This window comes from Lissotriton helveticus, chromosome 9, assembly GCF_964261635.1.
Source record: "Lissotriton helveticus chromosome 9, aLisHel1.1, whole genome shotgun sequence".
Taxonomy (NCBI): Eukaryota; Metazoa; Chordata; class Amphibia; order Caudata; family Salamandridae; genus Lissotriton; species Lissotriton helveticus.
Window position 1 is genome coordinate 673273102 of NC_136070.1, and position 23581 is coordinate 673296682.

A 23581-nucleotide genomic window follows, 5' to 3' on the forward strand; every position below is an offset into this window, starting at 1 on the left:
AGGTTCTTCATGGAGGACTTATTCAGCTCCCTCAAGGAGGAATTTCAGACTCTTAAGACCGAGGTGGCTGGAGAGGTCCGGGAGGTGCGCAGGGAGGTCGAGGGCCTGGGCGAGAGGGTCGATGCTGTGGAGACGACAGCCCAGCGGCGCGATGAAGAGATAACTCATCTCCAGCAGGACGTCCTCCGCCTCCGGGAGCAATGTGTTGAGCTCCAGGCCCATTCGGAAGACCTCGAGAACAGGTCCAGGCGGAATAACGTTCGGGTGCGCGGTGTTCCGTCCGCGGATGAGGGGGGGGACCTGGTGGCCTATCTGCAGGACTTGTTCCGCGACATCTTGGAGGAAGGAGCGGACTTCCCAATCCGCATTGACAGAGCGCATAGGGTGGGCCGCCAGCGCCAGTCATCGGCTCCCCCGCCTGATATCCTAGCTTTCCTGCCGGATTTCCCCCTGAAAGAGCGCATCATGACGGAGGCCCGCAGGAAGCAGCCGCTGACCTTTCGTGACAGGCCTGTGGCGCTCTACCAGGACCTGTCCGCCATCACGCTGCAGAAGCGCAGGTCTTTCCGCATCGCGACGGACTTTCTGCGAGAGCATGAGACACCCTATTCCTGGGGCCACCCCTTCCGTCTTATCTTTCGATGGAATGGGGTGCTGCATCAGCTGCGCTCTTTGCAAGATGTCTGTGGAGTTTTGGGCCTTACTGCTACAGAGGAAGAGGGGGCTACACCTGCATGGCGGCGCCCCGAGCGGCGGGGCCGACGGAGATCGAGGAGGCGCCCGTCGTCAGCGCCGGCGAGTCGTCCGGACTCGCCCACCATCCGGGCGGAAATGGCGGAGGCCCTGAGGAGTGCGTCCAGGAACTTGCCTGGAGCTACTGGTGTGGCCCTAACGGCCTAACTTTTCTCCAGGGGGAGAGATTCTTAGCCTTACCGGTTCTGAGCTGGGGCTGGGGGGGAGGGGGGGGGTGTGTGGCTGGCCGTCCACTTGACTTTTTTTCTACAGACTCGCCCATTTGGGCCAGACTGAGACTATGGGGTGTTGTTCTCTGTCTTTTCTTACTTTGGTTGGTTGCCATGGGTTGGTTCTGGGGGGGTTTTACTGTTGGTTTGGTGTGGGGGGGGTCCCGTCCGAAGTGGTCCGAACATGTGCGATGTTGCCTCTGGCCTTCCCTGCGCCCCTGCCCCGCGCGCCCCCTCCGCTGATCCCTTGGCCACTGCATGGCGCGTTGTTTCCCTGGAGGCGATGCCGCCCCTGAAGGTGGTGACCCTTAATGTTAAGGGTCTGAATAACCCCGTGAAGCGTAGGGCGATCCTTTCCCTGTTGGAGGGGTCGCAGGCGGATATCTGCCTCCTGCAGGAGACCCACTTGCTTTCCAAAGATTGCCATAGGTTGCGCTCTGCCAAGTTCCCTACGCAGCTCTTTTCCTCTGCTGCGACTAAGACTGCTGGGGTGGCCATTCTGTTAGCCAGCTCTTTCAGGGGGGAGGTGCTGCATAAACATGCTGAGCAGAAGGGGAGGCTTCTGGTGTATCGCATGCGTTTGGGAGGTGTTACCTTTACGGTTGGTTCAGTGTACAGCCCGAATGACCACCAGGATCGTTTCCTGGAATCAGTGTTAGTGGACGTTACTGCCTCGCCCGACCGCCATATCATCTTGGGGGGAGACCTGAATATGGTGTTCGACTCCGCCCTGGATAGGTCTGCCCAACGCTCTCCGCAGACGGGGGAGCTTTCTGGGGCGGTGCAGGACCAGCTTGCGGAAATGGATCTGCATGACCTCTGGCGCGTCCTGCACCCCACCGATAGGGACTACTCCTATTTCTCCCACGCGCACCGCACGTATTCACGGTTGGACTACCTCTTGGTGAGTGGACCGCTTCGCTCGGCCGCCACGGCAGCGGACATCGGGGTTTTGTCCTTGTCCGACCACGCACCGGTCTCCGGAGTCTTTGCTTGGCCGGCGGCCCCCCCCTCTAGGGGGATGTGGCGGCTCCGGGACACGCTTCTCCATAAGAAATCGGTCGTAAAGCGAGTGGAGGAGGTCATTCGGGACTACCTGACCCACAATAACAACTCTGCCACGTCCCTGGCGACGCAGTGGGCGGCTTTGAAAGCGGTTGTCAGAGGGGAGTTTATCTCCATTTCCTCGGCGGAAAACAGGGAACGTCATCGCAAGAGGGAAGAACTGACAGCGCAGGTTCGGGAGCTCGAGCAGGTTCACCGCCGGACGGGGGCTCCTCGTGTCTGGAGGCAGCTGAAGGCGGCTCGGAAACTCCTCTCTGCGTTGGATCTAGATCGGGCGGAGTATGCTGCGCTGCGCCTGAGGCATGCCTTTTACACCGGCGGAGACCGGTGCGGTAAACTCCTGGCCCATAGGCTCAGGGCTGCGCAGCAGCGCAATGTGGTGAAGGAGCTGGTGGGAATGAGCGGGACCCCGGTTTCCGGTGACGCGGAGGTGGCAGATACCTTTCGTTCCTTTTACGAAGCACTTTACGCGGCTGAGCCTTCCCCACCGGGAGAGGCTGAGGCCTATTTGGAGTCCGTGACCCTCCCGGCCCTGGACTCCTCCCAAGCGGACCACCTGGAGCGGGACATTCACGTGGAGGAGGTCATCTCCGCGATTGCACGACTAAAGCATGGCAAAGCCCCGGGTCCGGATGGTTATACGGCCTTGTTTTACAAAACCTTCTGTCCCACTGTCGCGCCTCTGCTGGCTCGCTTGTTCAACTCCTTCTCCGAGCCGGGAGCTATCCCGCCGGACCTTCTCTCAGCGACGGTATCGGTTATCCCCAAGCCGGGGAAGGACCGGACCCTGTGCGGCTCATACCGGCCCATCTCGCTACTAAATGTGGACCTCAAGCTTTACACCGGGATCTTGGCGGCCAGATTGGGTTTACATTTACCAGGTCTGGCGGAGGCAGACCAGGCCGGTTTTGTACCCGGTAGGCAAACGGTCGACAACACAAAGAGGGTGACGCACGTGCTGGAAAAGGCCTCACGCGTTCCGGGGGAGCGGATGCTGCTCTCGATAGACGCGGAGAAGGCCTTTGATAGGGTTCATTGGCCATATCTCGAGCTGGTCCTTGGGAAACTGGGGATCGGCGAGAAGTTCCGCACTATGGTCTTTAACTGTTACAGGAGACCATCAGCGTCAGTGCGTGTCAATGGACACAGCTCCAATTGCTTCGCCATTGAGCGCGGCACGAGACAGGGTTGCCCCCTCTCGCCGCTCCTCTTTGCCCTCTACATGGAGCCGTTTGCGCAGAGGATTCGTGATAATCCGGACGCTATGGGGGTGAGGATGGGGCAATACACGCACACTGTCAGCCTGTACGCGGACGATGTCTTGTTGACCCTGGACGACCCCAGGCGGTCGCTCCCTGCCTGCGTCCAGGAACTGGACGCCTTCGGCCGTGTGTCGGGTTTTAAGATGAACATGACTAAGTCGGCTGCACTGGACGTGTCGCTCTCTGCTTCCACCAGGCGAGACCTTCAGAATCTCTTTCCTCTGCAGTGGTCCTCCTCCACGGTGCCTTACTTAGGCGTTTTGCTTGCCCCCTCCCTGCCTGCCATGGTTACAGCTAACTACTCCTCTCTGGGCAAAAAGATCAAAGAGGAACTCGGTCGATGGAACAAGGGCCTACTCTCGTGGTTGGGCCGTATCGCGGCAGTGAAGATGACGATACTGCCTCAGATCCTGTACCTCTTCCGCGCTCTGCCCCTCCAGCCCCCTGTGGGTTGGATTCGGCAGGCGCAGGCGGACATATCCCGCTTTGTGTGGCAGGGCCGTAAGCCTCGGATGAGGCGGGTCCTCTCCATGCTGGCCCCGGAGGCGGGGGGTCTCGGAGTCCCGGACCTCCGGAGATACTTTCAGGCGGCACAGCTTCGGTATCTGGTGGAGTGGAGCCGGTGGGACTCGGATAAACACTGGCTCTTCCAGGACCAGGCAGTCGCAGGCCGTACCCTCCAGGAGGTCCCGTTCCTGCGGCGCGCTCACCGCCCGCCTAATCTCTACGCCTCTTTTATCACCCGAGTCCCGCTGAGAGTGTGGGACGCGGTGTGTGAGCAGCGTGAGCTCACGACCTTCCCATCGCCGTTCACTCCCATCGCTGGCAATCCGGACTTTACCCCGGGCTTGGAGCCGGGAGCTTTTTCCCACTGGGTGAGCGCGGGCTGCAGGGCGCTTTTTCAGATCTACGGGCCGGAGGGCGTGCTCCCCTTCCAGCAGCTCCGCCAGGAGTTTGGCCTGACGGAGGGGGACAGGCTGCGTTACATGCAGGTCCGCCACTGGGCTCTTCAACCCCCAGTGCGCGACGTCGCTGCCCGGTTGGTCACACCCTACGAGCGATGGTTGGTAACCCGGACCTCGGACGCCAAGCTCATCACTGATTTGTATAAATTTCTCCAACCCCCACCGTTTCACTACCATAACCCAGGGAGGGAGCGCTGGCACAGGGAACTGGGCAGGACCCTGAGTCACAGGGAGTGGGACAGGATTGCGTATCGGGCGAGGCACTCTGCGTACCATACTGGGCTGACGGAAACCTTCACTAAAGTGTCCACCTATTGGTATTACACCCCGGAGCGGCTCTATGAGATGCGCAGAATGGGCGATAAGGATTGCTGGCGCGGCTGCGGACAGGTGGGCACCCTCACGCACATCCTCTGGGAGTGCCCGGTGCTGTCGGCCTACTGGAAGGAAGTCTTAGATGAGGTGGATAGACATTTTGAGATCGAGCTTCCGCGCTTCCCCGCGTATGTTTTGCTAGGCCTTCCCAATGATTTGATGTACCCGCTGAAATCCCGCAGGGGCAGGCAGATTGCGATTGCGCTAGGTTCAGCCGTTCAGAACATACTGGTACTCTGGCGCACCCCTACTGCCCCACCTATCACTGGTTGGCTGCATAGACTCTGGCAGGTGCTGGGCATGGAGAAAATGTCGCTAACGGTGGCTGGGAATGTCGACCAGTTTGAGGAGCTTTGGCACCCCTTTTTGGCATTATTGTCCACGGAATTCCACGAGCTCACGTGTCCACGGTATTTGCGCCTCCTTAGGCTGACGCCGCCGGCAGCTGCGGCGGAGTGAGTGTGCGGATTGGGGTCCGGGGTTGGGGGCGGGAAGAAGGGTTATATGCTTCTATTGCTGCCTTTTGGACGGGGATGTTGGGGTATTGTTTTCTTTCTTTTCTTCCTTAACTCTCCTTTCTTCTTCCTTTCTGGGGTTGGGGGGTTGGCGGTGCGGTATGCTTCTCCTTTACTGTGTTGCGGGGTGCTCTACCGGGTTGGCCCTGCTTAGGGAGTGGGGGGTCGACAGGGGGGTTGTTCACAATGCCTTATTGCCTTTTGTATTTGCTTAGTTACCCTCTGGGGCTTCCTGCCTCCCTACTTTTCTTCTGACTCGCTGCAACGTTCCGCTTCCTGTATTGTATGTATGCTTGACCTCCTGCTCCCCTCCCCGTGTTTTTGTGCTCTAATAAAATACTTTAAACCTAAAAGATAACTGGGCATATTCTGTCTGCGCAGTATGTGACATTTAGTAGGAATAAAGCAGAATGGCAGACAGCTGAACATACTGTGTCTATATCTGAAAGGGCAGCCGAATGTAAACCAATTATAAAAACTCCTGACGACCAGATGTTTCAAGCAAGTCTTCAACCTGGAAGCAGGATCACCACCCACAATGACCAAGAAATCCAAGACCCCTCAGACTGGCTAGGATCCAACTGTGTGCGACCCAGAATGTAAAGATTGTCCCCCACTTCTGGGTACCCATTCCCGTCCTCAAAACAAGTGATTACTATTCATGGACAACACCTCAAACCACCCCTATTCAGCCTCAGGGTTACTTTTGACAACTTAATATTGCATTCTGATAACATTTACCCCTATGAAGTCATGGTATGTTCCACCAAGATGCTTCCACTCACACAAGGTTATATGCATGATCAAGAAAGACTTTGAAATTGTGCTGTGTGCAGCAAGTTTGATATGCAATCCCCATAAATAAATATATTAGATCCATTGAAAAAGAGGAAGACATTCAGAATCTGCCTGATTTGGATGAACTACTTTGGAAAGGTGTCTAGTTTCGAAAACACTAGCTGAAAACTTTAAAAGGAGATCACCAGCTCAAATTCTGTTGGGTAGGACAACTCAGCCCTAAACTCTGAGTTAGTGTGGGTGTTGCAGTAGGTATGTGGAAGTAAGGCTAGAGTTTAGGAGCTCAGTTAGTTGTTGAGTGTTTTTACTTGGTTGTACCGGAAGTGGGACAAGTAGATCAAGGCCAGGTAAGGTGTGAAACGTCTGAAAAGGACACATGTTGAGCTCCTGCCCCCTCCCACCCCCCCAGCAAGGGTGAGACTGCCGGATTGTGGGCCTTCTTATTTCATGAACGGTGTTTAAAGTCTGCATGTAGCTCAGGTCAGTGCAGCCTATGATGATCAGCTATTCATGTGTTATTTGTTGGCTGTCCTTTCCATCTAAGTCATGCAGTGGTCTTTGAAGAGTATGCAAATGTTAAGTGGGTAGAAGCCACTTCAGGTCATACATGGTTAGTGAGATGTGACTGAATGCTCTTTGGAAGTTGAAAATAGCAGTGAAATAAAGTACTGCTTTTAGATGGACGTTCTCACTGCCAGCTTGCATTTCTACTTTAAATAAGTGGAGAACTCTGCCACTAAATCTACTAGAATGGACAGGATTACATCCAGGCTGTGTCTTAGGTAAGGGGGAAATGGAAACAGTTCCTCAGAAGTTTCTCTGAAATGGATGCTGTTACAACAAAAGCTGCCTGAATTTTAGATTTCTGCCTCACAGTTTATTGAATGCTGAGGCATCATTTGTTCTCTTCTTTGAAACATTCACATGTACATACAGTCATTTTGCTTCCCACCCACTTTTGTCACAAAAGCAATCATCTATTTTTAATTGTTAGAAATGGGATAGTGTGTAGCGCAGATTCACCTTGCTTTTCCATTGCGGATTTGCACAAAAATATTTGTTCACTTTTAGCAAGATTTGTTGAAAGAAAATATCCCCTCTTTGATGGCATCATCTCTTTGTGGATCTGAAACCAGGAATGAGGCAATCAACAGTGATATTGTAAGTCATGCTCGGAAGTTTGTTTATCAAAGAGGACTTCACCTCAAAATGATAATATTTCAGATTGTTTCAAATGAGGAGACGTACGCTTGATAGATACCACACTAGAGCAAGGTGATTTTCAGATTTATTGATGTATTAAAAAACACGCTGAGCACACTACGATGTTTGGTGGGCTTGCGTCTGCCCGACACGGTCTCGTGTGAGAACCGACCAACCATAGATCGGATTGTTCCGCACCCTCTTTTAAGATGCGACCACACACAGTGCGGTTGCAAACTCCGATTTCTGTATGGGAGCTTGAGCTGCAGTCTGAAACTGACTGTAGCACAAGCTCCCCTATAAAGAAATGGGACTTTCTGTGAATCACTGCACAGCGTGGCAGGCACCTCACGGTGCGTGCCACACCGTCCAGAGATTTACAGGGAGGCACCATAAGTGCCCCCCAGGCCCCCAACCTGAAGGCCACTCAGGGATGGGGCCGCTGCTAGGGGCCCCCTAATTCGCTTTCCGACAAGCATTCCATATCGGATTGCCCAACATGGAAAGCCTGTCTGAAACGGACATCATAATCCTGACGGCGTAAATGCCATCCTAAAGGGATTATGGAGTAGTGTGGCTCACTGGTTAGAGGCGGCAGGCCTGAGAGCAGAAGTCAGCCTGGGACCAGGGTTCAATTCCCGACGCGGCAGGGTCGTGGACCTTGGTCAGCGGACTCGATAATTCTCGCTTCGGTGCTTACTCTAATCAGGGGTTCCACTCGGCAACTCTGGGCATTAGCTTGCCTAATCTCCACAACGGCCCCACCAATTCCGGGGATGCCTGGCTCCACCTTGGGGACTCCCAGCAAGGGACCATCCCACAGGGAAAGCCAGGACGGGTTCCCCAGAGTTATACAGCGCCGGGACGCCCCGTTTCTGGGGCAGCTGTGCGCTTTACAAGTATACTACATTTACATTTACATTATTTATTATGAGCGAGCTCCGACTGGACAATGGGCTCCTTGAGCCCATCGGAAGCCAGCCGGAATGACCGGCCGGTTTAAACTCAGACTGCCTTCTTGGTAATAAGTCAGTTGTATTTAAAACAAGGATGTCAGTTGGAAAGCCTGCTACCTGCGGTCAGAGGCTTTCTGACCAGCATCTTAATCGGCCCCTATATGTTCATATATTTGGAAAAATAAGGTATACGTTCTTTCATTTTCAACATGTCTCACATTCTGGGATCATAGAAACTTTTAAAAATATTTTATGCATTTCGGGAAAATTAAGGTTCTTCTTTTGAATGAGAGTAGTAGAAATCTAGATTCGGGGTTTGTAAAATCTCTAATTAATATGAGAAATGTTGCAAAAAGTCACAACATTTAGCAAATGTTCTCTGGCTGGTGTTGTGGCTGAAAATTGAACGCAAGGGCATGTTTTGCATTCCAAAACCACATGAGTGACAGGCTGAAGTGTGGTTGGAGGAAATGATAGGCCTTATTTATAGGTTGGGAGATGGGATACTCTTTCAAAATTTGACAGTTTTCCCATCTACCATAAAAACAAGTGGCAAAGGCTGTAATGCACCTGTAATATGTTGGGCAAAACATCTGTGACATTTGTGACAGATTATCTTATTCACCAAACTCTAAAAAAAGTCCCAGTGTCTTTTTTTAGATACTTTCTGCTTGACCCAACCTCCCAAATGCAAAACAATTGCAAAATGTTATACCTGCAAATTCTCCTACAATATTGTGAAACGTGCATAATGTATGAATTTCAGGAGATTTCAATAGCTTAACAAAACATTTCCCAGTCTTGCTCAGTTTTAGAGTTTTAACCCATCCTTAATTTTGTATTGGGGTAGAGATAACATGAAACTGTGGAGATTACGGTCGAAGGCTTAATGTCGAGTTTTTTGTATCAGGCCCTGGGGTCTCTCCACTCTCCTGCAATTCCAAATAGAAACACTTAGCGAGAAAAAGAATAGAAAATATATGATAAATCCCAAAGCAAGAGCTATGCTGGAAAAAGTGAGAACAAGTTTAGACTCATTCAAAGAAGTGGAATATAAATGCCTGTAACTTCTAGTCCCACTCAGGGACTTTTAAAGGAACATCAGGGAACAGAGAAAAAACGAGAAAGAACATTATGCAAAGTGGATGTTGTAGAGGAAGGCAAAGTTGTGTTTTTGAAAACCAGCCAGATCTTCTTAGCAAACATATCGGATAAATTCTGCTCTGAGCAGCAGTATTAGCCAGATAAATGGGTCAAGAATTCAGCACTATTCCAAAACTTCCTGGTCTGATCTAATTCGACTTCCCTCATACTTTATTTGGTTACATTACATTTCTCATCCTAAACGTATTCGTAAATAGCTGTTTCTGCTTTTTTTTAAAGGCTAAGGAAAGCTGTTGTTTCTGAGGTCATGATCTGGGTGTTTAAAATGCATTCGTGCTTCAGGTGTTAAATATCTCTTTCGACAGGAGAAATTAATTTTGATGTATTTTGCAGTTAGAGCCAGAGGGCATCTGTAGGACTTTGAGACATAACAAAATCGCAGCCACATACAATCCAAGACATACAAAGCCGCACATCTAACGATGCAGAAGTTGTCATAGATATCGACTGATAGGGTGTGTGCAGTTTTCCCTGATAAAAGCCTTTTCCTATTAGCCACCTTTACACGCTCGCCCTATCTCGCTGATTTGTTTGGCAATCTGCCGAGTTGAGGATGACGGCATTGGTCCGTAAAAAATGTGCCCATCTTTAAAATGAGAATTTATTTGACATCGGCATTGCATTTGCTAGTTTTTTACGAACCACAAAAGCAAACTACTCTATTCTTCTGCCATTTCTTAACTATAAATAGAATTCTTGGCAAAAAAAATTGCTGCAACGTTGATGTTTTTTTTAATTGGATCAGTTGCTTCAGTCTTTTCAAAATATCAGGGGACTCTGAACAGAAAACTTGCACCTGAAAGTGTACCTGGTACAAGTTCATCAATATTAATTCGGATACTACCTGCTGAATAACAGTAATGCGTGTATGTCGCGTGTTAAGGTGGAATTTGCATTGTGTATCTTTCCACAGTCTTCCGTGCTGACTACACCTGGGGGTCAGTGAGTAAGTCTACTGCGCAATGCCAGATTCTCAACTCCATCTTTTAATGTGCGGAGTAGCTATAGGTGACTACTGACATAACAACACAAATGCTTGAAGAAATGTAGCTTTTTACTCCTAAAAGGCTGTAATATATATTTTATTGATGATGCTAACTACTATCTACCGTTATTAACATTCATCAAAGCTAAACGAGCTCTGGTTACAAGCATATCTACCAAGTGACAAAGGTTCAGGAGGTTCTCAGTGGCGATGCTTCTTCTGTTCTTCCACTGGTAGATGTATTTTTCCAGCAGCCATTTAGGTCTTTCACTTCAGGCCATGAAGCGTTTAGGTGGATGCTCCTGCCAGGGTGATGGCAATGCTGCCGCCTTCTAGGTCAGTCTTAACACTAAACTGAAATGATCCAGGATCTTGAAGGTGATGCGACAGATAACCTACAAATCAGGTTTTACACATAGAGATCTTTCCAAGGTCACACAACCATGCACACGTTCTTCATACTGAGTAGCTATCCCTCTTTTTATGTGATCCCGTGGACTTTGTACCTTCTAGAGTTATGCCCCACTACACAAAGAGAGCATACGCTTGAGAATTTAGGGAACATCTTTGTCTCTCATTGTTGGCGGCTCTTACAGGGTCAAACCGTTAGACAGCAGGCCTATCAGGTTATAGCAGTTATTAAAGAAAGCAAAATTATCTCTCCTGCTATGGCTCCTGAGATGAAGCTTTTCAAGGCTCAGGATTTCACACAGGTCTCACAGGCCCCGGGGTGTAGCCACTGATATATTTTTCAAACCATCCAGTTCTCACATTCTCATAAATGTAGACAGCCGAGCATTGCATCAGCTGACAGGTTTTACAGGATTAGACCTGTGAGACAAGGTGTGACTCCATTGAGAAACCTCCAAGCAATTTACACTCGTTTTTTTAAACACTAAAATTATGCAGTTATGACTGAGTCACGGGACATGACTGTTCATTATGTTTGTGTGGAAGTGGACGGGGACTAATGCAAAATGCATTGCTGTTACATAAACGTGATATTATGAATTGGAAGTAAACAAACGCAAAGGTGCACCTCAAAATTATTCTAATTACAATTTTTGTTAATAAATCATGCGAATATGATATTATGAATTGGTTTTTACATGTATCCACCAACAATTGCAAAAAGAATAGACGCTATAAAGCCCGCTTGCAGTCTTAGCTCTGCGTATGCATACAATAATGCAACCCCAGGTGTGTGTCACTGGATTTCATCACCACGTCCCAGGTGCGTAGTAAGACGCTTTGTTGTGTTAGCACATGAGAAGGTGTCAAAATGTGTCAAGGCTTTCTGTGGATTGTCCAGGATTGCTGTTTCCCATTTGTGTTTTGTTCTAACAGCCACGCAGCAATGGTAATAAAATTCATTCCTAAATCAAGGCACGACAGGATAATATTCTGCATAATAGGCAGTGAGGTCCTAATAAAACGGAATACAATCTGTTTCAATACAGAAACATAAACGTGCATGCCTGTGTTGTAAAGGGAAATTCTTAGAAAGTTTATTTTTAACTTGAAAGAAAAATACTTTGTGGTGAACTGTAAATCACACCGAAGGGGATGCAGAAAGAGGAAGCAATGTCCAGTCAAGGGCGAGGAGCACACTGTCCCTACACACTGCCGCTGTATTTTTTTCACATCCACTTGTATTGCTGTTTTCATCATAGGCTTGACCCATACCGGTAACTGACCCACAGATTGACTTTTGCTGATTTGCTGTTGTCGTCCTCGGGCTATTTTCTCCTCTCTTCTTACACTTTTTTTTCCTTTACATCCCTTAACTTTGACTTTTTTTTTACCATTTCCTAACATTGTTTGTTTATTTACGGATTCATATTGACAGTTTTTCTTTCATATATTAGCACTAATTCTACCGAAAGACCCAAATGAACTGTTTTGCCATCAATCTACATGGTCGTTCACTACCAAAGATATACCTCATATTCTTTTTTTAGTTATACTTTGGTATTCTTCCCATTGATTTGCTTGGGTGAACCAGTTGTCCCGTAGATTCTATAATTTTTTGTGCTTACATTTTAAGTGTATGCATTGTTTTCTCTTCTGATTTAAATTGGTGTTGAACTCCTCTCATCTCCCACATCCTTGGGCGCTGTCGTTTATTTTTCACTTTTGCTTATTCCCTTGTTTTAAACTCGTAATTTTTCTGCAGCCCTGCTTTTGTGCTGTAGCCTAGACTTGCATGGAGGTTTCCCCATTAAAGATTTGCAATGTTTTGTCTTTGACATGCATGGACTATTTTTCCTGCTAGACTTAAACTGACATGTTTTGGATAGAACTACATAAGATGTTTTCTCATACTTTTGATATTAGTTTTTTTCCCGATACCCTAATTTCCGTCTTTTTCCCATTTTAGTGTTTTAGTTATATTTCTCATAGCTTGTATTGATACTTGTTCCATCTTTGATTGTTTTTCCTCCCTTGGATTTGCATTGGTTGTTTGCCCTTGCATTCATCATAAACGTAGTTGACTCTGTTTTTGAAGTTTAAAATTCTACATTTTTGCATTTGCTTGTATTGGATGTTTTCACCCATCTTCAGAGGTTTTTCATGACAGATTTTGCATTTATGTATTTCAGAAGCTTTGCATTGGATGCTTTTCACACTGATTTGCATTGGCATTTTTATTAAACATAATCAGCTTTTATTATCTCAGACTTATATTGGCCATTTTCTGCCATACAGTTACAGGGAAAATTTTCTTTATAGATCTGTACTGAGGTCCTTATGAATTTGGGCTGTAATTCTTAGCCCACGGAATACCTATTGAGCGGTTGTCCCATTTTTGGGCTGCATGCCAAAAATGGAAAGAAAAATGTGTTTAGTTCTCAAGCTTGGGTTAAATGTGGACAAACCCACCCACCGTATTCATTTTTTTTAATTTTGTTGTATCAAACTTCATTTTTTTGTAGTTCTGTTTATTGTTATTTGGTATTTTTCTCATATTTTGCTACAATCTTGCCTCGTATTCACACTTTTCTACTATGTTGAACCACAGCACCCACTATGTTTAACCACAACACATTTGTGCTGCAGTGGTATATAAATACCCCACTGAGGCACCTCACATTATCTGTTGTCTAGTTTAAAAACCTCACAAAACTTGGGCCACACGATGCGAAAGGCTACAAGCTTTTTAGTGAGAATCTATTTAAAATGGAGGCAATTCCATACTCCATTTTGTAACTGCATAGCGACCTCAGAAAATGTTGTAAGCCAGAGGCAAGGCATGCGCCAAAGGAAAATGAGGCCTCCTCACAACTCTTTCTGACCCGTCACGTCATTCTATATCCACACAGAATTCTGTAATTGACATTCAGTGGAGGGGTTTTCGCCCTCAGCTGTGCGGAGTGTATAAATACCATGAAACAGTAGAATCTCTTGGCTACAGCTGTGGGGACTATGCAATTTACATCACGTTGACTCACTCCGGCCTGCGGGGATTGTATATTTAACATGAAACAGGCGATTCTCTCGCCACAAGCTTTGGAAAGTGTGTATTTAATAGAGTGCTTCACTATGTGCCATTGGCATTGTACATGTAAAGAATGGTTGATTTCTTCACTTCCAACTATGATTTCTCTCTATTTATTGTGATGTTGATTCTCACTGCGAGCAGCGGGTATTGCACAATTAATGCAAGTTTGATTCCCTTACATGGACCACTGGGGATTGTTATTTACCAGGGAGTGAATTATCTCTGAGTTGTGGGCATTGTATGTTTGTTTTCCATTTATTTGAAGAAAAAAAAGCATTTTGCCTGCCTTCTGTAACCCGCTCAGGGGTTTGAGGGGTCGGCGAATGTTTTTTTTTCTAATGAAACCAAACTTTCTTTTAATTTTTTTCCGTTTCCGACATCCCTCCAAATTCTCTCTGTCTGGTGGGATGTCTGTCACAAGTTAAGAGCTTTAAATTGTGGCAACTGGTCCTTTTTTCTCCGTGCGTTTTTATGACACGTGTTTCTTTTCTTTCTTTTTTTTGTTTTCTTCCCCCCTCAAGGTCCTGCTCATCTGACGTTAAACAGCCAAGGTACGGGTTTCTTTCTTTTAAGCTTTGATTTTCCTGTTCCCTTCTCCTTTGCACCTGCTGATCCCACCCACCTTCCTTTGGTTTCCCGCCTCACGCCTTCCTTCTGTCTCGCATTCACTGGTTTCAAACATTCCCTTGATATGTGCTGAGTATACCTGCTTCGTGCTTTTTGCTTTCTTTTTTTTGTTGCTTTGTTCTGAGAATGAAAAAGTTGAATGCATGTCCTGCCAAAGAAAGAGCGAGCTCTGTTTGCTTCTGGGATTTGTGGTGGGGACAGGGGTGACAGATATTGCAAACCAGTAACCTTGGGGTATTGTGTGAGCAGAATTGTGCCTCAGGTTACTTCTTAATCACTAAGATCTCAGACAGCAGTACTATCTCTCAGGTTACATAGTTCTCTAAGGCTATTGCCTCAAACAGCAGAGCTATCCCTCTGGGTCAGTTACCAAAACGTATAGGCCGAAGACAGCAGAGCTTTGCCTCAGGATAAACAGGTCATGGGGCTCATAAACATCAGAGATATCCCTCAGGATAGAGGTTATAAACAATCAGTAGGGAAGACAGCAGAGCAGTCCATCTGGGTAAATGGATATGTCAGGACCAGAAGAGCGAAACATTGATATAAACTGATTTGTTTATTAGATGTGTTCAGACAGTACAGTGCTGTACATTTTCAATAGAAAAACAGAATGACAATGGATCCATCAGTGGAGTTGGTCACCATGGCAGGCCCTATACACCCTATTAAAGATGTAGAGACTTCAGAAAGTCCCTGGCTTTGAAGAGACCCTTTTCAAGTAGGATTTGCTTCAAATGTCTTTCTCATGCGCCAGATGTAGTCGAGCTCCATCAGGACATAAACTTTCAGGATTATACCAAATGCTCCAGCTGGACTGGTACACAGCACACGCTATGGTAGACTTTAAATGGTGGCAGCCACCGTCCTGTCAAACAAGACTGATCCCAACCTGCCTCTAAACACCCTACAGTCATCTGCCCTCTTCTTCAATCTCCCTACAAGCATCAGACTTTTTTGACTCCAGAAGCCTTACCTGTGACTTAAGTAGGTATCAAGGCAACACCAAGCCGTCTTTCTCCTTCTTAAAATCCCTTCCACTTTTGGTTTTGACATAGAGCAAGGTTTCAAGGAAATAAAACAATTGAGACATCATTATGAAAGATTCCACTTAACAGAAGGGGGTCAAGTGGCAAGCCATTGCCAGAGGGCCCAGTGGTGACTGGAATCCGCCGGTGGGAAGCCCCCATTACCCAGCTGGAACCCCAGCACATCTTTGCCAGCCTTTGGCTGGCATGTGACTTGCACTGGGGCATTCCCACCATATTAGGCCCTGCCCCCTCTCCACCCAGAGTCAAGTCGTATACCTTATTCGTATTATAGAGACTTGTTTGTTGATCTTCATTTGGATGGTGTGTTTCGTTGGGAGCTACACTCTATCTTCTCAAGACCCTAGAGGTTGTGGCTTAACGGCTAGAGCTGTTGACCTTCGAATCTGGGGAAATGGGTTTGGGTCTCGGCAGGGACGCTCAACATCCTGTGATTCCGGGCAAATCACGTCATCTCCCTGTGCCTAACAAAATAAATGTGTCCATCGGTAACACTTGATGCTCATATAAAACGCTCTAATACCTTTGGTCAAGTAAGCGCTATATAAAACTAAAAAAAAGACGTATATATTGTGGGAATGTCCTTGGCGGCCTCTTAGAGGCCCGGGAAGAGGTCCTTTGAGACAGGGGCATAACCCAGGCCCCTGCTGTGCAATGTGTCCTCCATCTTTTCGGGCCCCCATTGAGTCTAATTTATTTATTTATTTATTTAAGTATTTATATAGCGCAACATATACCCGAAGGCGTCAAGGCGCTTGAGGAATCTACATCTGGTGAACATTGACTGTCATCGGCTCGGACCATCTCCAGGTTACAGAGTAAAGGGACAGGTCTTTAGGCCTCTCCTAAAAGATAGCAAATCAGGGGCATTTCTCAGATCAAATGGTAACTTGATCCACCATCTAGTGGAAATGCTAAAAAAAGCTTTTTTACGCCCCATCTCTGAAGATGAAACGTGGGTTCCTCCATTAGCTTCAATGAGGTTGAACGCAAGGTTCGACAGGGGGTATACCATTTAAAACGCTTCCTCACATAATAAGGTCCAGAGCCTTGTAATGACTTAAAGGCAATACACAAGGCCTTGAACATTATGCGCTTTTCCATGGGTAACCAGTGTAAAGTTTTGAGAGTATGTTTTGCTGATGTAAATTTGGTTAATCCAAACAGCAGTCTTGCTGCATAGTTCTGAAGTACCTGAAGCTTAAACAACACGGATTTGTTTACTCCTACCCAAAGCCCATTACAATACTCAAGTTTTGATAGGACTACGGCTGACATCACTGTTTTTTGTACATTTCCTGGAATAAAAGGGAGCACTTTCCTTAAAATTTTCAGGATGAAAAAAATAGAAGAAGTAAGCCTCTTTATGTGCAGGGAGAAGGAGAGAGTGGAGTCCATTATAACTCCCAGATGTTTGACTTTGGCCGCTGGAGAGGGAGCCGCTCCCAGTTCTGAAGGCTACCAATCCGCAGACCAAAATGTGGTGTCTTTACCAAAAAGTACCACCTCCGTTTTATTTGAATTTAATTTGAGGCAGTTTTTGGCCATCCATTCACTGACACCTCTCATGCAACCTTTACATTTTAATGCCGTGTCCTGCTTATTACTTGAGATTGTAAGGATTATCTGTGTGCCATCTGCGTATGACACCAATTCGAACCCATGCTTTTTTATCAAACCAGCCATAATGCCTATGATTATCCATGTGATTTAAGAGAATCAGGGCCCCTCACTGCATTCTACAAGAAGCCTCCAAAAGTTTGTGTTAGAACACAGCTTGGAAGCCCCTATCTGTGGAAAGACACACAGTATATGGGTGGACTTTTTCCCCACTGCACATCGAGTGGGAATATGTTTTGTTCCCTATTCGCCAGGGCTTGTCCACCTGGCCTATGCTACCACTACCTGCCTAGTCAGGCGGTGATGGTTGCTAATGAAGGACAAGGAGTTTTTCAGCAGTGAAGTACGGCTGTGGTAGTAGAGGAGGGTGCGGGTACCTGCCACCAGAGCTGCTCTGGCCACCTGGGCACTCAGGTACTTGCCTGTAGGCTGCTGGGTGGAGAGCTGCTTTTAGTCATGTAAGCGGTGCCATGATCCAGCCCTGAAATTGTTTAGCTAATATATTTTAAAAACTACTCACATGCAAGAAGGAATGTGGTGCTGGCATGAACAATTTTGCAATATCTGATTTTGGTTCCCTTTCTGGCCCTTACCTACCCTGATTCTATTGCTTTGGCATGCACCAGCATGGCATGGCAGGACCTATGTAGGCAGGGTCGGATTGGTAAGGGGGCACTAGGGCAGCCGGCGAGAGGCCAGTATCGGAGTTGCAGATGTGGGCTGCATTTCTGTATTTCTGGGCAGCATGGTGGCCGATTTAGGCTCTGTCTGCACCATTCGAATCTGCCAGCGGCTCAGTGGGGGCCTCTATTGCCTCCATTTCACCAACGGAGCTCCCGCCGCACTTTCCAGATCTCCTCTTCGGAGGCATGTTCTGAGGTTTTCCACTCTCCTCATGGTGTGCCGCAGGGATCAATCCTGAGCCCTCTGTTTTTTAATTTGTACCTACGACCACTGGCCAATCTTGTAGAAAACTATGGTCTAAGTTTAATGACTTATGCAGATGACTCGCAAGTCCTGTTTTCACTCTCCAAATCCGACTTGTCTGTCCCTTCTGCATTAAAAGTAGGCCTCCAAGAAATATTCAGTTGGATGTCAGCCAACCAACTCAAATTAAATGGAGATAAGACAGAGGTCCTACTGTTAGGGAATAGTAAAGACCTCTGGAACGATTCCCATTGGCCATCGTCATTAGGCAAACTCCCACCTTTAGCCTCTCAGGTTAGAAACCTTGGGGTCATCATAGATGACAGTCTATCTATGACTCAACAAGCAAACAAAGTGGCAGGTATTTGCTTTACCATTCTTAAATGGTTACGCAAAATAGTCTGGATGTTGCCACCCACTACCCAGAAGACCGTGGTCAATGCCTTAGTGACATCTCGGCTTGATTACGGTAACATCTTATACCTGGGTTCAAACAAGGCAGTGATAAAGCGTCTACAATTAGTGCAGAACGCTGCGGCCAGATTGCTCTGCAAAATCCCTAGATCCGCTAGGATCACCAAACATCTTAGGGAATTGCATTGGCTTAAGGTTGAAAATCGTATTCGTTTCAAGGCCTTGAGTTATTTATTTAAAATCAAAGCTGGCACGGCCCCCAAATATCTACAGGCACTTGTTAAACCCTACCTCCCAAATCGTAGTCTTCGTTCAGGCACAGCGGCAAACTTTGTGGTACCAAGGTTTAAACGGGCCAGAATAGGCGGGAGATCTTTTTCCTACTAGGGCCCAACGTTGTGGAACTCACTGCCTATTCATATACGCAAGGAGGAAAGCTACATGAATTTCAGAAAAAGTGTAAAAACATGGTTATTCAATAAATAAATGCTTTGACTGTTCTCTCTCCAGTGATATCGTGTTCATGCTGTTCTGGCGCCGGGAAACCCTTTGTGGGTAGCTGTGCGCCTTACAAGTGCTATAAAATAAATAAATAAATAAGCTTCATTCTAGGTCACTCCCTGGGCCGACCCATTAATGTTTGCCGATTGGGCAGGGGGGCTGAGCAGAAGTGGCTTCATTTATATTCAGGTGTGGTTCATCATTGTGAACTAATGCACCAAGAGTCCTGGCAACATTTCATTCCCTTCCTCCTCTTGCCCCTCACCTGAGGAGTTTGCAGCAAATGCTCCTCTGAGAGGTGTTTTCATGTCATAAAACAGCAATTGAGTCTGTGCCTACGTCTGAAGCTCTGATGGAGAGACTTTGTGAATGAAGTGCATTGTTCCCAATTCCTGCAGCTTTAAAAGTGTTTCTTTAATTGGGTATTTATGCAGGTGTTTTATATAGTGCCGACATGCTGCCTTTTGGGAACTTTGGAGCATTTTTCATGAACTGATGAAATACAAACAGTCCCAGTCGTAACCTTAGTGAGATTTCTGCAACGATACTTTGGTACCCAATACATTAAAATTGTGCATTTTATTTGTATTAGTATTTATTAAGTGCAACATTGATCCCAAGGGACATCACAGCGCTAGGACAGTGTTAATCCGGTATGGCAATGAAGATTATCCTGACAGTTTAGGGCCTGAGATTTCAGTCAGAAAGGTAGTGCGTGTTTTCGTTATGTTTTAGGGAACAGCCATGTTTTCAATTTCTTCCTGAAGGACATATGTTTGTCCGTTAGGTGAAGATCTAAGGGTAGCTCCTTCCAATGGACGGCCGCCAGATTCGGAAAAGACCGTCCTCCGAGTGCCGACTCTAACCTTTTTGATCTGTTTAGTCTTGGCCATAGCCTGATGACGGGATCTCAGATTTCGTGTATGTCGTTTACGCTGATCTTTCATTTATTTTTTGAAGATTTGTATCTGACACAGCCTAAGCTGCATGGTCAATGGAGAGATTTACATTACAGTGTATAGGTGTTTGTGCACCAATGCACAGAGCTGGGCCTATTCAGCATTCTAATGGCATCGCTTTGCTTAGCGTACCTTGACAATGGCAAATGTCAAGCAAAGGTTTGTGCTCCTTGCTTCTCTCTTCATCCCCTGAGGGCAGACATGCTCAAGTTGTCATTTCCCGAGGACACCGTGATGCTATGGTTCGGAATCCTGCCGGGTCCGCAGCCAGAACATTAAAAACAACGTCCTGCCCACAGGAGTGGATAGGGAGTGTATGGAGGAGCAGCACCCAGTGTAGGGAAGTGCAGGGACAGCATGGCTAAACACAATCGCCCCCAGAAATAAAGGAACAAATGTGCAGAGAAGGGTGCTGCCAATAAGGAAGAGATAGGTAAGGTGCCCGAGTCTGTGTTCATTTCTCTCCAGCGCCTTGTGCGACAATACAACTGCACAGCATTGGTCACGCCTCATTCTCCTGCCAGAGCAACGGCTCCAGTGTAAGAGGCAGTCCGGACTCAAACACCTTTGCTGCACCGTTACTAATTCCCAATGCTCTCTGTCCCTGTCATTCTCTGCAGAGGTAATAAATAAATGAGAGTGAATGGCAGAAGTTTGTGGTCGCACCCTGTTGACATAAGATACAGTGAGGTATCTGGGATTAAGAAGTAGTTAGCCTTGTAGTGGGATTGTAGGGTGGCTAGAATTAGGCCACAGCAGTCGAGTTTGCTATGGCCGTGAACCACCACTGGTTGTATGTTTACCCTGGCACAACAACGATAGCAGTCCTACGAGTACTCAAAAAGAGTGAGCCTAGTTGGTAGGTAGGAAAGAACTGCGCATCCCAGAAGAGAGGGAACAGTTGATATTTCTATACTGTGTGGACCCTTGGGATGTTAGACGCTGCATTTCTTTGTTAATGTTGCTTGAGGGGCTCCTTGAAGACGCGTTATCTGCTCTCTGAGACAAAGTGTGAAGCAAGGAACTTTGCCTGGGGTTGGATGATGTCCCATATCCCTGGTGGGTAACGTGAGTTTCCTAGTTTTGGGAATCACATCGTTAAGGCTTACCATGCTGGATATGGTCTGTCGTGGGGATCAGGAGTGACATGATCTTTAAAATCCTTCCCAAAACTGGTCTCTCTCCACTCTACTAGCTCTTCCATCCCTCGTGTTATGTTGCTTATCTAGAACAGGTCTCGGCAGTGGTGTTTTCTTGCAGTTGTACTGATCTAGTGTTCCTCATCTGACATTGGCCTCACAGGCCTAGCTACAACTAACCTTCGGTTGACAGAGCATGAGTAGGAAATGAGACACAGTGGCATATTCAACGGAGAAATGATCTTCGATTCCCTATCCACTGAAAGTTCCCTACTAGAGCTATGATGACTGGTACAAATCGACACTTAGAGATCTTTCATCCAGTTGCAGGATTCTGGGATGTGTTATTTTGTTCTAAAATGTTGACCTGAATCTGTATAGAACAGACCGAAATCAACAAAGACTTTACCTTGCACCATCTACTGAGCACTTACTGCCATCAGCCATATCCTGTCAGTTTATCTTGCTAGCAAAGCCTTGGCTCTTATGCCCCCAACACACCTTGTGAGGAGACCCATGTCCTGTCTGTCATTCTTCCTTTATTGCAGCCTTACTTTCTCCCTGCACCATTCCAGGGTTATCCCTGCACCATTCCAGGGTTACTCCTGCACCGTTCCAAGGTTATCTGTGTTCCATTCTAATGATATCCTTGCGCTGTTGCATTGTTAGTCCCGCACCAATCCAGCCTTATGCCTGTTCCATTCCAGCGTAATTCCTGGAACTATTACAATGCTTTCTTTCTTGGTCCAATGTTATCCACACTCTATTTCAATCTTTATCCAAGTTTGACTTGTAAACTGACCCAATAATAAGTTATTCCGGAAACAAAGTAATTTGTTCTCTGGCCCAGTCCAATGCTATCCATACCCCTATCCAGTATATCATCCTAGCCTCACTCATTATTACAGCTCTCTCAAAGTTCCATTGTGTTGGCCTTTCACTTCCTGATATTCCATTCTTTACTCTTATTACCCCCTTCCCGTATTTTTGTCCATCCCTTCCTGTCTCCATTTCTGCAACCCCATCCTCCACCCCCCCCGCCCCCACCCCCCCTACCCCCCCTTTGCATCTGCATGATGAGCACCATCACTGCCCTCTGTGCCTAACTATGGTTCCCACCTATTGATATGCATGTTTGTTTCTCGTTCACCCTATTATGGCCACCACTCTTTTGCTCAAATGCATCCATTCTGTGATCTTAGTTTAAAAGACATACCAGCATTCCTGGTTCGCGCAGATGACTCAGGGGTTTTCATGCTAAAAATACTGTATTTTAGCTTTTTCTCACTTAACTTAATGCCATCCAATGCAAGCAAAACGTTACATTTTGATGGTTTAAATTGCCCAGATTTTTTCCTGTAAATCTCCTTATTAGGGTTTCCTTATGTTGGCACATATTCTCATTCTATTACCCTGTCGCCCCAAATCCCTGCCACCCAGCCACTGCCTCGTCTCTGTCCCCTCTTCTCAGACCTCCTCTGCCAGTACTTCCACAACAAAGCTGCAGACCGCCTTCTAAATCACAGATTGCATTTTCCATAATCAAATTACCATTTTTCTCCTTGATTTGACAGATTGAATAGTAAATATGTTTTCTAAGCGTTATTCAAGGTTTTAATCTCGCTGCCTTTGTGGAAGCTGCGAGATAGGGCCTGGGCGAGGAAAGAGACACCGGAGTCCTTCGCTATCGTATGACGGTTTATGGGCTTTACGGCCTCCGTAAATCCTGGAAAGACTCGTAAAGGAGAAATGCGCCAGAGAAAGATGGCGGCCGCTGAAGAAGCAGCCTCTATCCAGGAGCAGACCGTGACGCGACGCAGGATCTAATAGGAGAGAGGAAGTATATCAAGAGACAAAAGAGGAGTTAGGAAACAGACAAACTAAGAGCTAAAATAGAAATCAAAGCATGGGTGGAGATGAAGTGAAGATAGACGAGGAGGTAGAGATTAAAATGGCCAAAACAGGCAAGCTACTCACACCCTGCCCCAAATGTTAAGGAACTGGAACTGCTAAATATATCCTTGCATTTCACAGCGTCAGGCGATAACATACGCCCATTTTCTTCAGGAAGACGAGGTACTTGAACAGCCCGAAAAGGCGAGAGGATATGAATGCATCATTCCGTGACTCTACCATTCATTTGCGGGTTAATATGTGACACTGTTCCTACTCTTGCAAAGTTGTGAAACATGCGACTAAACCATTATTTAATTCAAGTGAACCGAGGCAGAAGACGAAAAAAAGAGAGAGCATGCAAAAAGAAAAGGCAATACAATTAGGGGAATTACAGTTGGGGAAAATGAAACGAGAAAGGAGGGAGATGAGAAGTGAAAGAGACTAGATGAGAAATTCACCCATGCTCCCCTGGGAATCAATTCGCATTTGGTCAGTTTAGGGGCATTCTGCATCTTACTGGTGGGGCCAAAGGCACCAGATCCTTCATTGGCATCAAAGTAGGCTTCAGAAATACACCAGGATCAAAGAAAGCATCAGATATTCAATGGACAGAGAAGCCATATCAGAGACATCCACTGCTCCAGAAGAATGGCCAATGAAGATGAACGGCGAGGGAAAGAGAGCTGAGATAGGGAGC

General features: G+C 46.9%; 1 protein-coding gene across 9 annotated transcripts in view; it reads left to right on the forward strand.

Annotated features, from left to right (window-relative positions):
* The window catches only part of NRXN2 (neurexin 2), a 2155080-nt gene that overhangs the window by 751093 nt on the left and 1380406 nt on the right, over positions 1-23581 (forward strand). For 7 of the 9 annotated variants that reach the window (XM_078660761.1, XM_078660766.1, XM_078660765.1 and 4 more), the window contains exon 5: positions 14274-14303. The exons of the other annotated variants lie outside the window; for them this stretch is intronic. In XM_078660761.1, the coding sequence (XP_078516887.1) occupies positions 14274-14303 (30 nt within the window). The remainder of the gene's footprint in view (positions 1-14273; positions 14304-23581) is intronic. 9 annotated transcript variants of the gene reach the window in all.